Source organism: Pelodiscus sinensis, chromosome 10 (assembly GCF_049634645.1).
Source record: "Pelodiscus sinensis isolate JC-2024 chromosome 10, ASM4963464v1, whole genome shotgun sequence".
In the NCBI taxonomy this organism is placed as follows: Eukaryota; Metazoa; Chordata; order Testudines; family Trionychidae; genus Pelodiscus; species Pelodiscus sinensis.
The window spans coordinates 5,820,569-5,837,123 of record NC_134720.1 but is presented as its reverse complement, the minus strand read 5'-3'; the positions used below and the strand labels follow the sequence as shown (position 1 = coordinate 5,837,123).

At 43.0% G+C, this 16,555-nt stretch overlaps 1 protein-coding gene across 4 annotated transcripts in view; it reads right to left on the bottom strand.

Annotated features, from left to right (window-relative positions):
- UGGT1 (UDP-glucose glycoprotein glucosyltransferase 1) overlaps positions 1-16,555 on the bottom strand; it is an 88,333-nt gene that overhangs the window by 35,869 nt on the left and 35,909 nt on the right. For 3 of the 4 annotated variants that reach the window (XM_075938346.1, XM_075938349.1, XM_006115454.4), the window contains exons 18-25: positions 14,935-15,099; positions 14,612-14,732; positions 8,753-8,851; positions 5,593-5,616; positions 4,973-5,067; positions 2,952-3,158; positions 1,821-1,952; positions 1,284-1,414 (exon numbers count right to left, since the gene is read on the bottom strand). In XM_075938346.1, the coding sequence (XP_075794461.1) occupies positions 1,284-1,414; positions 1,821-1,952; positions 2,952-3,158; positions 4,973-5,067; positions 5,593-5,616; positions 8,753-8,851; positions 14,612-14,732; positions 14,935-15,099 (974 nt within the window). The remainder of the gene's footprint in view (positions 1-1,283; positions 1,415-1,820; positions 1,953-2,951; positions 3,159-4,972; positions 5,068-5,592; positions 5,617-8,752; positions 8,852-14,611; positions 14,733-14,934; positions 15,100-16,555) is intronic. The other variant, XM_075938348.1, reaches the window with a different exon arrangement.

Sequence of the window (16,555 nt, the reverse complement as noted above, 5' to 3'; positions counted from 1 at the left end):
TTGTGAAGAAAGAAATACTAAACAATGAAAATAGGGCTGCATGGCATAACAGTGCAAGCTGGTGAGGCCAGAGTTAAGGATCTTTCAGATTCTCCTATAATTAATTCTAGTCTCATGGGTTTATAGCCACAGTTATGCAAGCCATTCATAACAAAACCATAAACCTGATCCAATCTGCTAAATTCTGGCATGTTTTCTAATCCAGAACTCAGTCCAAAGCTGGCCTGCATCTGCCAGAACCATATCCTCCTTTCCTTCTCCAGCCCCTTTCCTGGAACATGCCTTAGCCTTCTCCCTTTCCTTCTACTGGGAATGGGCATAAAGGGATCTGATGTCTTTACACTTAAAAAATTCTTTGACCATGTGAAAAAATGCATACTACTGGCTTTTGAAAGGTAGCAAGAGGCCACAGGAAAGCGAGGGTGAGTTTTACAGGCTGTACAAGATTAATGCATGGGATACTTGAGATCCTACAAACAAACTATGAACAGTTGGCAGCGTACAGGAATCAGTGTTTTTTGGCAACTCGTACATGTTCCTTAGCACCTGAACATAACTAGATTTCAAAAATACATTTTGTTAAACTCATAATGTGTCTCTCTCTGTATGCCTATTTTGCCTCCTTTATTCCTTTTTCCCTCCTGTGTCACTCCATGAAACACTGATAAATTAAGAATGAACTTTTAAAAGACGCTAACGTGCTTATATAGTTACTGCAATTGATACAGAAATGTATCTTGGATCTGCAATATTCAAATAAATATTCAAGGCTAATCAGCAAAAATAAGCTAAATCCCACTATGTCCACAAAATGTATTCTTTGTGGCATCCTGCTAGCATGTTCTCTTTCCCATTTTATTCCTTATTTTCTGTTTGTAAAAAATACTGAAGCGATACAACAGCTTTATATTCTGAAAAATGTACATACTCAGGGGCAGCTGGATTAAAATACTTTCAAATCTAATTTTGTACAGAAAGAAAAAGAGCATCCACAGAGTTGCCAGGCCCTTACCATTATGTGAACCTAGGTTTTTGCAGTTTAACTACAGAGACTGACAACACAGGAAGTCAGTTTTCTGGAACAAGTTGATTCGTATGTAGAATTGTAAGAGATTTCTCTCTAAACATAGGTCACGGTAGGGAAGAGCAAGCATATTATTTTTCTTATTTAAAAAGTTTTTTCTCTTAGTACATGAAGGAGTTCTGTTGACATGTAATGCCATGTTACCAACATGCACTCTGCTTTTAACCAGTACCCTTAGTTCCTGTTCATATTTACTTACTGATCATCTTCCACTCCCAACTGCTGAATATGGGATTTGATTTTTTGTCCTGATGTCTTTAGTATAATATTCTCTAGGAGGTGGAAATCGTCCTGATTGAACAGCTCATTGTCTTCTAGTGGGCCAATAATCTACAAAGAAAATGGAATCGGACTTACTAGGCAAATCACGTATTGAAACAAAATTGGTAACAGCAGCACAACATTGTCACACTCCCCACTGTATCAGCCTCAGCCTTGAACTACAGTTACTTTCTCTCAGTAAGAGGCAAGCTTCAAGTTGTGCTGGTCACAACTGACATTCTTGTTATGTGGACATCTGTCCAGTTGAAACTGTATTGAGAGCAGTCACTAATGTCATACACAACAAAGAGCTGTCAGATGGCAACGGTCTTTGGCCACAGTCAATCTGGGCTAGATTTGAACAGGTGACTTGAAGAGTCCTGCATCATATTCCTAGATCCCTGTTGTCACTCAAGTCTTCCTTATTTGCTACATTTTAAATATGTCTGTTTCCCCATCTGGGAAGTGAGCTCACCCTTCCATTGCTGATCACTGCCCTCTGTCCTTTCTTCAGCTTAAGAATATCCCTGCAGAACATGGCATGAGACAGTACAAAATCCACTTTGGGGGATTCAAAGGCCTCTTTAAAAGTGTTGACATCCATACCCTAAAAGGAAAAAAAACCAAATATTCTTACTGAAATGGGAATCATAATAGAGACTCTGAATAAATGCTCTGTGACTGATGGATACTACCTGTTAAACTGTCTTTTAAAGTTTTCACAAATATCTTCATAGTTTGCCACAATCTAACCCATGTACTCTTTTTCTTTATTCCCTTTCTCGTTCTCTGTTTGAACCCTGGCCTTTTTCTGTCCTTTTCAAACAAACAATCTCACCGCTTTGATGTGAGAGCTTTGTTTTCTGCCATTCCTGCTACTGGAATAGCCACAATGAATTTCTGTATCTTTAATTACTTAGTATCACATTTTCAAGTGTGATCTGAAAACTTTCCTTTACTTAAAGGTACACCATCAAACTAGAATGCAGATACATTTCAAACAGAGACTCAGCAATAGTTTCAGGTACCACCCCGCTTTGAAGCCCCATTGCTAATTTTTGTGGGTTTTTTTTTAAACCATACTTTTTTATTCTATTAATATTTTCTCTCCCTTTTGTTGTTTGAAGAATTTATATGCATAGAAAGTGGAAGCTGAATATGAACAATATATTAACAAATGCACAAAGTAATTACGTATAAAACCAATGGACTATCCACTCCTTAGTCCGTTTTTACCTTATAACAGGACTTTTTAATTTTAACTATTGTTTCCTATCTTGTACGTAAGGATCTAAAGCATTTTTGGGACAGAATTTTTAAGAAAGAAAATCTAAATAATGTTTTATTACACGCGCACAGAGAAGGATATTTTGAAATCTCAAGGCCCCACTGGGCTTCAAAATCATACAAATAAAGGAAATAATCATGTCGTCAATTGTGAAATCATGTTGAGTTTGGAGAAATTAACCCGTTAAGGATAAGAATTAGAATATTACTATCTAGCATTATTCACATTTTGTGTGAGCATACTACATGAAGAGTTACCTCCTGCCATTACACTAAGCAGTTCATCCGAAGAACCAGCAAAACCATCACATGTACTTACACCAACCGCAAATTCTGTGATGTCAGCCCCTGCTTCCAGTGCCTTTGCTGTGTCTTCTTTCGCCATTTTAGTGATGAAGTTCTTGGCATTATTTGACGTTTGTGTCTGTAAAGCTGCCCATATGGCCCTGGTGATGATTGTGTTCTCATTGGTTGGGTCTTCACTGGGGTTATTAATCATGCTAATTCGGACAAGATTACTGGATTTCTGTGTTTTAATAAAGTGCTGGTTAGAACACATTTAGAATTCTAGTGTATTTTTAGATAAGTGGGATAGATCCATTATACGAAAAAGCAAAAGGAAACTGATCTGTATTGCCTAATGGAAAATACTGATTCCAAATCAGGCATAAGGCTAACAGGACTAATGATAATGCGTGAGTTTAAACTAACTTACTTATTACTTGCATTGCATCAGCATAGTTAGCATATTAGAGACAAGTATGAAGTCAAGATTTCTGCCACAAAGAGCTAACAATTCAAATGCTAAATGGACCTCAAAGTACTGTGCAAACAAATACCATGTATATTATATTTACACACACACACAAATGAATGTGACTAACACGGCTGCCCTTCTGAAACATATATGTTGTGTTTACTTTGTGCTGTTGCCTTGCTTTATGCTGAAGTGTAACCACTGCAGAAATAAAACCTGGCAATACCACATGACTACTTTGGACAAAAAAAAAATGTATTTTCTACTCTTAAAGGATAATTTGGGTAAGAATGTGATTACTCAAGCTGAAATTTAGCCAGGATAAACTGGAATCCACAAACTACTTTTACAACAAGTACTATAGGGACAAGCACTGTTGGGTATTAATGAGCCCAAAGGGTCTGCATGTCAGGCAGCTCCACCCCGTACATTGGACACCCTTGTGGGGCACTGGCTCAAATCCTGAAAGGAAACAGCACCCCCTACTGCAGCATCAACATCACTTCCCATAGCATCTGTTTTCTTTTAGAGATCTGATCCATCTTGAGCATGTAAAGATCTGACTGACTCTCAGCTTTAGGTGGCATGGCTGCAGAAATTTGAAATACCTGCCAAACACTGCAACTTATTTAGAAGTCAGAAAAATTAGCCATGCTGTTTTATTAAGTAACCCACAATAATATTACATACAGAATCTAAGTTAATACAGAAATGTTGGAGAGAGAGTAAGTGAATAGTAGTCAAGAAATTCAAATACATGATTCCCACCATTATCATAAACATCTGCCTCCCTGATTCCTATGTTGTAATTGAATTACTAGAGAGTCGTAACTAGAATTCTTAATGAGTATTGGCAATATGTCTGAGTTAGTTAAAATGTTAAGTTTCTTGACATTTATGTTATGTGCTCAACTGTGACAATGCAGGCACTGAATTTTTCCCCTTCAAACTGGAAAAAGAAAATTCAGCAACGTGCAGGGCAAGTTGTAAGGCTCGCCTGTTTACTCAGGCTTTTGCCTGAGGAGGGAACTGGAGAGAGACATTAAATAGCACTCAGCAAAGTTAGTGTGTTTCTCGAGCATGTTTTTTGTGGAGCGTACAGGTTAATGTCCAGAGACTGAAAGGGACAATGAAAGGAGATAAAAAAGTAACTATACAATATTCATGTTTATTTAAACGTGTAATAATTGTTGTGAGCAGGCAGCGCATTGAAATGCATTGGAATTTTGCCCAAAATATTGGAAGAAAAAGTTAATGTGCTACAATGAGAGTGCAGATGAGAGACACAAAGCAGTGTCACTCTAATATTAGATCTGTCAGCCTGATTTGTGTCCATTAGTATTTGTATTAGGGTAAGTGCCTACTGACTTAGGCACTGGGTTGTGCTGAGCCCCAATTGTGCTGGACCCTATACAAAACATATAGTAAGGGGCAGTCCCTACCACCAAGACTTAATATAGACAGAAAAGATAGAAAAAGAGTTGAAGAGGAAATTTTGGAACAGAGAGACGTTAGTACCATTCCAGTGCTCTAGACACTGAACCACACTGCCTCTGCTTTTAAGTTGAAATGCCACCGCCTACCTGATGTTTGATGGCATCATATAACAACTGTCTCCCAGAAGGTTTATCAAAGTCTCCAACAATCCAAAAAGTAACTGGTCTAACAAAAGAATCATCTGTAAAAGAATAAAAATGTGACACTTGGGGGAAAAAAAGAAGCTTCTGATTATCATCACATTGGCATTACACTGGAAAACATACACATGCAGGGTTTGACAAAAAGGAAAGGTCTGCAAGGAAAGATTCAGATGAAGTCCAGCAGTGATACTTGTATGTATATTGAAAAGTGGTATTACTATTATTAGGTTAGGATTGATTATCTTGGAGGGACATGCATCATTATGATTCTAAACTTATTTGACTACTTGGTAAATTCAGAAATTATAAGTAACCTAAGAACCTGCAAGTAACCTATGATTTCTCACTAGAGTACACACATGCTTTTTTCATCCTTCTGAAGTGGTAGGTTACAGAATCTGGTTTTTTTCCAGAGATATAAAGAAATAAAAACACATGCAGACAGTTTTTCCTACTACCTGCAGGTTCTAGGCCAGCATATTATAACATCAGAAAATCCCCAAATAACCTAAACATGTTTAAGTAATAACCCAAGAAAGGGAAACTGCTAAAGCTTGAGTTACCATAGATCTCCTTGGAGGACATTCCTGGATATAGGTAAAAGGAAAAAGTGGAAGAAAAGGAAAATGTCATTATCAATTTCTATAAAAAAATGCACAAGTATAAATGAGCTAGCTGTGCAGCATGGTATATGCAATTATCATGTTACCAAACAGCTAAAATTGAGAATACATGAGCAAGCATTGTTTGCCAGCAACACTATATAAAACTCCAATTTTTGCAAAAAGTGGCGTATGATCTAGATGTGGCCAGCTATTGCTTTTGTATCTCACTGTGGGTACATCTACACAGCAGATGGGAGGGTAATTCCCAGCTCAGTTAAACGTACACAGGCTAGCTCTGCTCAAGTCAGAGTGCTAAAAATAGCAATGTGAGAATGGGCAGCAGCTCAGTCTGCCTGCCTGAGTGTGAATCCAGGAGCTCAGGTGGGATTGTAATCAGGTGGCTACCACTGCCATGCTGCTATTTTTAACTGGCTAACTCAAGCAGAGCTAGTATTCTCATGCAGAGGTGACCAATGCCCTGAAGGAAAGGAAACCAGGGGTGGAGGAGCAGGCGGAGTGAGGTCATCTGGCTTCAGGAATTAAAATCTAGGGGGACGCTTCACATGGTCAGAATTAGGGATGTAAGCGACTAGTTGACTACCTGATAACCATAGGCTTACCAGATAGTCAAGCAGTGATGTGGCTAGTTGCTTCGCCCACCCCTTGCTGCCTCTATCAGAGAGAGGCAGAGGGGGGGAAGGGAAGAAGAGGAAGGAAGGCAGAGCCAGTGCAGGAGGTAGCTGACTGAAGCTGTCCCCGCTCGCCCCATGTTCCAACTGCAGCTCTTTGACCTTTGCTACATTTCAAAAGCAGAACATACTTGCCCGTATTCGGAACATACTTGCCCCATGTTCCCCATTGCCCTTCTGCCTTTTAAATATAGTGAGAGCCATGAGCAGCTCTTATTACATTTAAAAGGCTGAGGTGCAGCCAGGATAGTGAGCGCCCCATCTCCCCCTTATCAACTACGTGATTAGCTGATTAATCAAAATTTAACATCTCTAGTCAGAATGGATAAGGAGGAGGAGTGAACTCAGATGTTGGTCAAATTCAGGATGGCCAAAGAGGGGCAGAATTTATGACTCTAAAGCAAAGGCATATACCTGTGAATGAGACAAACCAGCTGCAGTCACTCCCAGAATCTGACAGAGCATGACAATGGAACCAGTCTTGAGGTAATCCCCAATTAACAATTAGATGATTCCAACATGACACTGCAAAACCCATCGACTAAAGTTGGGACTTACAACTATAAAAGTGGGATGAAGCTTTGGGTTCAATCCTGCAATACCACGGCACATAGAATCATAATCAAGATTTGTGTGTTGCTTATAAATATAACAAAATGACCCATCTAGGGGAGCATGTGACCCCTCCTGCCTTCTTCCACATGTCACCTATGCTTTCATGTCTACTTGAGCTGGAAATCACTCTCCCAGCTGCTGTGTAGACACTCCCTAAGCACAAGTTCAATACCATTGCAGTGAAGAATACCAACAGGTGAGTCAGCAAAACTTGGGCTTTTCCACTATTTAGAAAAGAAACATGCTACATTATTCTGCGTAATCTAATACTAGCTATCCAGTACTCTGAATAACTTGAGGAGCAGCAAGCCAAAAATTGTGAATTAAGCTGGGACAGCTCAAAAACATAATGCCTCCATAAGCAGAAGGTGTCCAGATAGGTGCTGAAATCAGCAGACAACAGAAAAGAGGATTCTACATGAAGCTGATCAGATCTAAAATAATTCTAGCTGTGAAGGGTCGACTGGTCATCTACCTTGTTAGTAAATAGTTATGCTGTCATTCCCTCTCCATGGGAATGTCTGCTTCTGTACAGATCCAGACTGCACACTATAACAGAAAAGGTACTTTCAAATGAGAGTTTGGAATTGTAGTGTATTTTTAAGAGTTACAAATGTTATATTAATCTAGGCTCTTTGGCTCACTACCATATGGCAGAGAGATTCATGGGTTAATTGCTCTTCTAATGAGTGGCATGTTTTCACCTGAAATACTGAGTTCAGTTCTGGTCAGCACATCTTCAAAATTTGACTTCAGTAGAATGCTCAGTGCTTTGCAGGACTGGATCTATGTTAACGTAAGTACACCAGGAATACAATGGTGCTGCAAGAATAGTTTGGTGGTAGAAGACAATCACAGAAGGCTACAGTTGATTCAGGAGGGTAAAAAGAGGCAGACCCAGGGGAAAAAGGAGGACAAGTATTTCTGTGTACCTGAGAAGGATGTTAGTGACTGGCTCTCTTTGCTAAACAGCTCAGGAACCGAGAGACAGAATCTTCACTGCCTAATCTTATCTGAATCTGCTCTCTGCCTTACTACTCCCACTTCACCTCTTACAGTCAGTCTCTTGCATCTATAATAGTGATAGAAATGTAGCCGTGTTAGTCTGGTGTAGCTAAAACAAAATACACGACTATGTAGCACTTTAAAGACTAACGATGGTTTATTAGATGATGAGCTTTTGTGGGCCAGACCCACTTCCTCAGATCAAATAGTGGAAGAAAATAGTCACAGCCATATATACCAAAGGATACAATTAAAAAAAAGTGAACACATTTGAAAAGGACAAGTCACATTTCAATGTGATTTGTCCTTTTCATATGTGTTCACTTTTTTTTTTAATTGTATCCTTTGGTATATATGGCTGTGACTATTTTCTTCCACTATTTAATCTGAGGAAGTGGGTCTGGCCCACAAAAGCTCATCATCTAATAAACCATCTTGTTAGTCTTTAAAGTGCTACATAGTCCTGTATTTTGTTCTTGCATCTATGACACTGTTACCTATGCCTGACAGTCTCCCATTTCCTGTCAAGCCTCAACCTCTTCCAGCCCGTAAGCCAGCTCTTAAGGAAGTCTTTCCTTTGACGTCCTCCTCACCAGTTCTCTGATTTTATTTCCTTCCCTGAGAAGATCCTCACTTCAGGTAAGATTGCTTTCCTCCGTATAAGTGCTTGCAGTCTGTAAAGCTCCACGTAAACAGACTGATTTTAAAATTTATATCACTATAGTGCCCCAGAGGTCCCAACCAGGGTCAAGGCATGGCTGTATTAGGAGCTGCACAAACACATTAGAAGATTTCATCATGATTATTACCTTTCTTTGTTAAGTAGGTCATACTATTGGCTACAGCTGCTGTTTTATCTTTGGAATCCAAGACAGTAAATCTAGCAAAATCATCCACAAAAAAGTTATCTGCAGGAAAAAGATACAATATTAGGTGCAGAAACTGACAATATCATTAGAATAAATAAATTAGTAACATTCACTAATGTTTAAGCTGCACATTTACCCTAATATCATCATGTTTTTATATTTCATGTCTAATGTTAATGGCTAATATATTAATAAATGTCACTGACACAATATACACCAAAAACTATGTATCATTCTCACTCTGCAAAGTACAACTGAAACCAGAGGTGTACGGTCCCATTCAACTTAAGTCTCTGTGCAAAAAAAAAAAAAAAAATTTTAAATCCATACTGTTACTACTCCCCAAACCGTTCAGGTAAGATCTCACATGTGCATCTGTAACTATTAATATTCTACATAATCTTTCTGCATGGGGTATACTGCTTAGTATTTTAACAGTACAAAGTTTCACTGAAATCTGTACTATAGCAAATCGTAAGTATTTCAAGGAGATGTCATCAGTTTCTCTTCAAGTGTACTCTGATGGATAAGACAGCCAGACCTTGGTGTTTTAAGTGAAGGAGGTAGTCCAGCATCAAGGGACCCATCACCTGCTTGGGGAGGGGACCTTATCAAGGCACCACAGGGGGAACCTCTTCTATTTGACTACATAGGCAGCCCTGAGCACTGGCGTTTGGGGCGATTTAGCCATGGAGCTTCCATGCTGTGAGGTGGAGTGACTCAGGTTTGGGTGGCACAGCCTGCCAAACTCCTGTGTCAACAGGTTGGGAACCAGGGGGAGCGTATTGGGCTTGGCCACCAAGAGGGACAGCAGTGTGGTGAACCAATGGTGCTTTGATCACGCCGGTACCATCAGTATGACCATCGCTTTGTCCTGTTGAATTTTGAGGAGGACCCTAGATGTCAATGGCTCTGGAGGGTGGGGAAACCGTACAGGTGCTGCTCCGTCCATGACAGGTGGAAAGCATCCAGCAGGAACTGAATGAAGCAGAATTGCAGGCACTTCCTGTTCAAGTGAGTTGCAATCAGGTTTACCTGGACATGACCCCACTCTCGGAAGATGAAGAGACCCACGTCTGCTCCCAGGAGAAAAAGGACTGACTGAGGCAAGCTGTAAGGTCATTCTGTGTTCCTGGAAGGTACGATGCTTGTAGGGGAGTATTATGAGAAATACAAAGGTCTCATAAAACGATGGCCTCCTGGCACAGGAGAGAGAGGAGTGAGCCCACCACATCAAACAATATAAAACATCCCTGTGGTGTTGACTGTCATTACCAGGACATATTTGCCTTGCAGGTGAAGCAGGAACACCTGGCAAACAAACCCAGATTGCCCTGGGTTCCCGAATATTGTTATGCAAACACATGTCCGTGCAAGACCAGAAGCCCTGTGAACACATGTTCAGATGCGCACCCCATCCTGTGTCTGAGGGGTCTGTCACCAGGGTGATCTCTAGCTGCGGGCCCACAAATGGGACCCCTGCACACACTATCCGGGCCTGCATCCACCAGTCGAGGGACTGCAGGGTTGCCGGCAGCATGGTGACCATGCAGTCAAGGAGGTCCCTGCAGGATGTGAACACAGATGCCTGCCACGCTTGGAGCAGGCACAGGCATAGGTGGGCATGGCACAGGACATAAGTGCAAGAGGCCGTGTGCCCAAGAAACCTCATGCAGTTGCCTACCATTGTAATTTGGCATTATTGCCGCACAGAGATGAGGCCTGCCATGGTACTCGGGTATGGACATTGTTGCCCGAGCAGAACTGAAAAGGGCCCCAATGAACTTAATTCTTTGCATAAGGATGAGAGTGGATTTTGGCACATTAAGGATTAGGCCCAGACAGAAAAATGTGGCCTTGACCAAGTCCATATGCTGGAGCACCTGCTCTCTTGACTTGCCCTGGATCAAACAGTCATTCAAGTATGGGAGACTTGCACCCAGTTCAGTTGTAGAAATGCTGCCACCACCACCACCATGCACTTGGTGAAGACTTGAAGTGCCAGAGCCAGACCAAAGGGCAATATCATGAACTGGTAATATCTGTTTGCCACTACAAAACACAGGAGCCGGGATAATGTGAAGATACAAGTCCTTGAGATTGAGGGCAGCGTACCACTCCCCTGGATCTGGGAAGGTATAATGGAGACCAGGGAGACCATGCGAAACTGCTTTCTTATGAAGGTGTTTAAGTTCCTGAGGGCCAGGATGGGGCACGGACCCCCTCTGGCCTTGAGAATTAGGAAGTATCAGGAATAAAACCCTCAGTCCCTGAAGTGAAGGCTCCTAAGATGAGGAGTGAATGTAGTTCCTGGAGGAATTACTTGTGAGAAGAGTCGCTGAAGGAGGACAGGGAAGGGGGTTGGTGAGAAGGGAGGGAGCAGAACTAGACAGAGTATCTCAGTCCTATCGTGCTCAGGAACCAACAGTCTGAGGTAATTTGAATCCAGGCATGTTAAAAGTAGGACATTTGGTTCCCAAAGGGAGGGAAGGGACCCATGACAGTATCTGGTTCAGGCACACCCTCAAAAGTGAGGCTTAGCCCTGAGAGGCACCCTGGCACTGCATGGAAGAGGAGTGAAGAGGTCCCCCAGGTATTACTCCTGCCCCCGTGGCATCCCTGATCTTGTCTGGAAGGGCCAGAGAAGCAGCATGTGGGCTGTTGTGGCCTAAAATGCCAGTGCTGGGGATGGAGGGAGGAGCGGGGGCTTCTGGTCCCTTGGGATTTTAAAATGACCCTCGAATATTTTAGGCTATGTAAGTGGGAATCCATTTTCTCCACAAAGAGGTCCGAACTATCAAAGGGCAGATCTTGTATTGTGTGGTGAACCTCAGGTGGGAGACAAGAAACCTGAATCTACGAACTGTGGCACATAGCAATGCCTATGGCCATAGTACAGGCAGCCGAGTCTGCGGAGTCCAGAGCTGCCTAGAGGGCTGTCTTGGAAACTGTGCACTCCTTCTGCACAACTGCCACAAACTCCTGCCTCGCCTCTGTGGACAGTAGCTCCTGAAATTTGGAGAGAACATTCCAGGAGGTAAAGTTATAGCTGCTGAGGAGTGTCTGTTGGATGGGAACACGGAGCTGAAAACCTCTAGTGAAATACATTGTCTGTCCAGAAAAGTCCAGCACCTTAGCTTCCTTATTCTTAGGTTCAGGCCCCACTGCCCCGGCGCTCCTTGAGACTGATCGTGTCCACCACAAGGGTACCAGGTGTTTGTAACCCCACTGCGGCACAAAGTAGCACGTCTCCGCTCCGTTGGCCCTGGGTGCGATCGAGGCAAGTCTGCCAGAGCACCTTACTGGTTGTCTGTATGGACTTGATAATTGGGAGGGCAACTCAAGCTGGGTCCTCTGGTGAGAGAACATCCACAACAGGATATGATTCCTCCACCACTTCCTCAGCTTGGAGGCTAAGATTTTAAGTCACCCACCAAAGAAGGTCGTGGGGGAGGCCTGTCACCGCCTTGTCTGGAGACGACAATGACAAACCAATGGGAGTACAGGATTATCCTACAGGGTCCTCCATAATTTCTACCTCCAGCAATTGCTCTGGTGGGGCCCGTCATGAGCGTGGGTGCCACGACACCTGGTTGCCTGTGGGTCTGGCACCAGAGGGAGGCTGGCATCACAGAGGAGGACAATGGTGGTGCCCAAGTGAACAGTGCCATGGAAGCTGCCCTAGAAGGCAATCCATGCCCTTGGTTCTTGTGGTAGGCTCGCAGAGTCCAAAAGGGCCATTGCATTGGCACCTGCCATGAGAGGCCAAGAGTGCACCTGTGCTGCCAAGGAGTCTTGGTGCCAGTGCCGGGAAGAGTGCCGGGGTGGTGCCACGAGCAAGAGCGGAACCTAGAATTCTGGGACACAAAGGACTTTGTGTCAGAACCCGATGCATAGTCCGACATTGCCCACAGGGGAGCAGAGCCCAACAATGCCAGTGAATGGTGCCTGGCCAAGTTCTCTTGCTGGCTCTTGGCTTGCCATGGTGCCTTGGCACTGGAAAGGGGCCCAGCACCAAGGGAGTCCTGAGGGGGGACCCGCATATGGCACCCTAGCTACAGTCATTGGTGTTGACAGTGCGGTTGCCTGTAGCACTACAGATATCGATACAGCAGGAGCAAACTGCAGCGCTGGGGCAGGTCCAGAAGTTGGTGCTATGCACAATGTGGGGTTTGGTGCCACTGTTACCACTGGTACCATCTATTGTCTTGGTGCTGTTCATACAGCATTGGTGCCATGAGCTCAATGAGGTCCCAAGCTGCCTCAAAAGTCTGTGGTGTTGAGGGCAGGTCAAGGTCTTCCACCACCACAGGCTCCAGAGAGTCCACTGACACTGGATTAAATGGCCACGCCCTGGATAACAGAGTCAATGGTGTCTGGGCCGAGATGCCCAGCTTGGGCAGGCTCAGTGCCATGAGGGCTGCCTCCGCAATCTTGCCAGACCTCCTGGAGAGAGAGCAGTTCCAATCTATCTTTTTCTTCTTCTTAGGCACTGGCAAGCGAGAACAATGCTGCACCGAGGAACCCACCTCGTACAAAGGAGACTAGGACTGGCGATCCCATTGCTTATCCTGGTGGGTAACAAAACCTCCTGCACTGAAGCCAGTGTGCTATGCACCGAGGAAGTTGAAGCTGCGTCATGGGGTTGAGGCCTAAGTGACAACTCCATCAGAAGGTGTTTAAGCCGCTGATCTCGTTCTCATTTGCTTTGTGGCTTAAACCCCGTGCAGATACTGCGCTTATCTTGCTGATGGCTTTCTCCAAGGCACTGTAGACATGCAGCATACGGGTTGCCTCTGGGCATACGCTTCCTGCATTTAGCGCCTTATTTGAAATCCTGGGGCCAATGTATGCCCCACAGGCTTTAGTAAACAAGCAGAGAGGGAAACCCCCACAGAGCAACTATCATGAACTAACAATAACACTCTACATTACAAAGTACTTGTGGAACAAAACTCGAGAGAAGAACTACTTGCAAAGCAGGAAGTCAAAGCTCCAATGACCGGCACTGACAGAAAGGAACAAACAGGAGTCGGGTCGGCAGTGAGGCGTCACCACAGGGGGCACTACAGCCAACCCGATAGGTACCACTAGGGAAAAGTCTTCCAATGACTGTGCATGCAGCACACGCACACACCCAATCACTCGAAGAAGAATGGGGAATTACTATGAAAAATCTGACACATACAGGTTGGACTTCCGTGGTCTGGCTCCCTTGGGACCAGACCTGTCGCAAACAAGGGAGTTTTCTGGACCACAGGAAGTCTGGAAGGGGGTAGAGCCCAGCCTGGGCTCCACTGGGCTCCTCTTCCCAGCCACCAGGGTGTAGCAAGATGAAGGCCTAAAACATAAGCCCATTTAGTAGAGGCCTGGTGTGAGGCCTGAAGCCTAGCTAACAATGGACAAAACTTGGCTAACATAAAGCAAAGCTAAGCTGTGAAGAAGAGGCAGGACCTCCTGCACCCATGCTGGCTGCAGGCTCTGATGCCCTGAAAGCTCCACTGCCCCGCTCGCTGGCTCCGCTCCAAGCCTCTGGCAACCTCTGCTGCTGGGGCACTCTAGTCCCACAACATCCATGGGCCTGTTGGACCAGAGAGTCCTGGACCACAGAGGTTCAACCTATATAAATGTTCACGCTATTCCTGGACACAGTGTGTCTTCTTAGTACCAAGTGGGCTGGTATCTCTCCTCTCCTGCTATTAATACATTTTGTAATTGTGCATTCCACTGAGAAATACCAATTCGTGTAAATAAATCTTGTCTGTATAACTATTTATTGCAATTGACCATGTCCCTTACTAGTGGCAGTTAGATCTAGGTACTCTCTGTCAGCCATCAAGATCCTTGAGTTGATTCTTGGAACAACATTAGGCTGGTTCATGATGTATTCAACCACATCTTGATCACTTGACAATTCACCCTGAAAGAAAGATGGAAGAAAAGTTGCTGCATAAGCCACTGTTCTTACAAATACGTTTTTATTAAATTGCTTGAAAACAAACTATTCATGTGAATTAAGAAACTCAATTATATGATTTTTTTTAAGGAACTCGCCTTGAGGAACTTCGCCTTTCAGAAAGCTAGGATTCCCCTTGAAATCCCAGTTTAGAAACATCACATACCAAGTACACAGCTCTCTGGAAGATGCTGGTGGTTTCCAAGATTTTTTGCATTGTTATGGTTTCTAGATCATCAGGATCCAGCTGCTCTTTTTGAAAAGGCATTCCGTTAAACAGCACAATAGGGAGAGGGCCCACACCTGTCTGCTCATAGTACCCTCTGCCTTCCTGATATGAAAAGAAAAAAACATATATAAGTACATTATCTTATTACTGCACAGAATTGTGTGCCTTCACTGTAACACTTAACAACGCTGATGAACTCTACTCTGAACATTCTTCCAAGTAAGGTACTATAAGCTTTACTACAATTTACATATTCTGTAGATATATTAAATATAGAAAACATCAGTTTACAATACCCCTTGTGCTCAAGACTCATCTAGACATCAGGATTTCAAAACAAAAACATTAAGTGTACTTCTTTATAGTGCCAAATAATAAATCAACTTGTTCCATTAAACCAGTACCAAAAATTTATGATTTACTGTGCATGCAGGTAAAAAAAGCAGTTTTAAAAGCTGCATATAAATGGTTCCATATCTGCACTTGAGCCATAATCTCATGTAGAATTAATGACAAGAAGAGAATGCACTCTCTGAAGTCCATGTATAAATCAGTTCAACAATGATGGCATATATGACAGAGCAAAACTTTTTAAAACACTGTTCTTTGCACGCCTATGAAAACGCATTAACAAGTATATGTCATTAAAGACAACATGTCTCTCTATTGCATTTAACCATCTTATGGTCCCTTTTTATTATATTTAGTAATCCCAAAGCTAATCCAGTACTGTGACCTTAGAACATCTCAATGCCACGCGGCAAGGGGGTTCCAAGAATATCCTGATACTGGTATGTACATTTTGGTTCACAGATGAGTATCACGTGTGTTCTTAAATGAAAGCCAGGCATTAATACTGTTACGAAACACGTGTACAGATACTATGCAAGGAATTATGTGTATACCCTGAAAATATGCACCAATAATCTGTATCAAGGCAAATATGGAGACAGTATATTCACCTCTTTCAACATGTTAAACACTAAGCCAATACAATGGCAGCCCAATTTATGTATGAAATCAATGGGGGGGGAGGGAGTCTCTAACCAACAGGGAGGCAGCACAGTGCACAAGGAGTTACTCTGATTCTGGGGTACAGACACTTTGTGGGATAGAACAAGGAAAACACCCTTTTATCCAAAGCCTTAGAAGTAATCAGAAGTGCAATTTTGTTAATTAAAACACGATCTCAACCTGCCCTGGCAGAAATGCTGTGAATGACTTTTGGGGTGAGATGGAGTTTTTAGAAACCATGTCATGGTTTTATTTTATAGTTAACCTTCTTCTTTCCACTATCCTTTCTGTGGTATCTTGAACCTTTGATAATAAACTTACATGATTTTTCCCTAAGTATCATGGCTAAGCTGAATCATTCAAGCTGGTGTGTACATTGTCGCCTTGAGGACAGCAGACGCAGTTGAGTGTCCAGTGTATAAAAGGCTAGACACTTCAGGGGAATAGTTCAAAGGGGTTCGGGGATTGAGGTGCACCCTACTGTTAACCTGCAAGACACAATAACGGCTGGCACAGCTCAGGGGATTTGGGCAGCTAGCAGGCT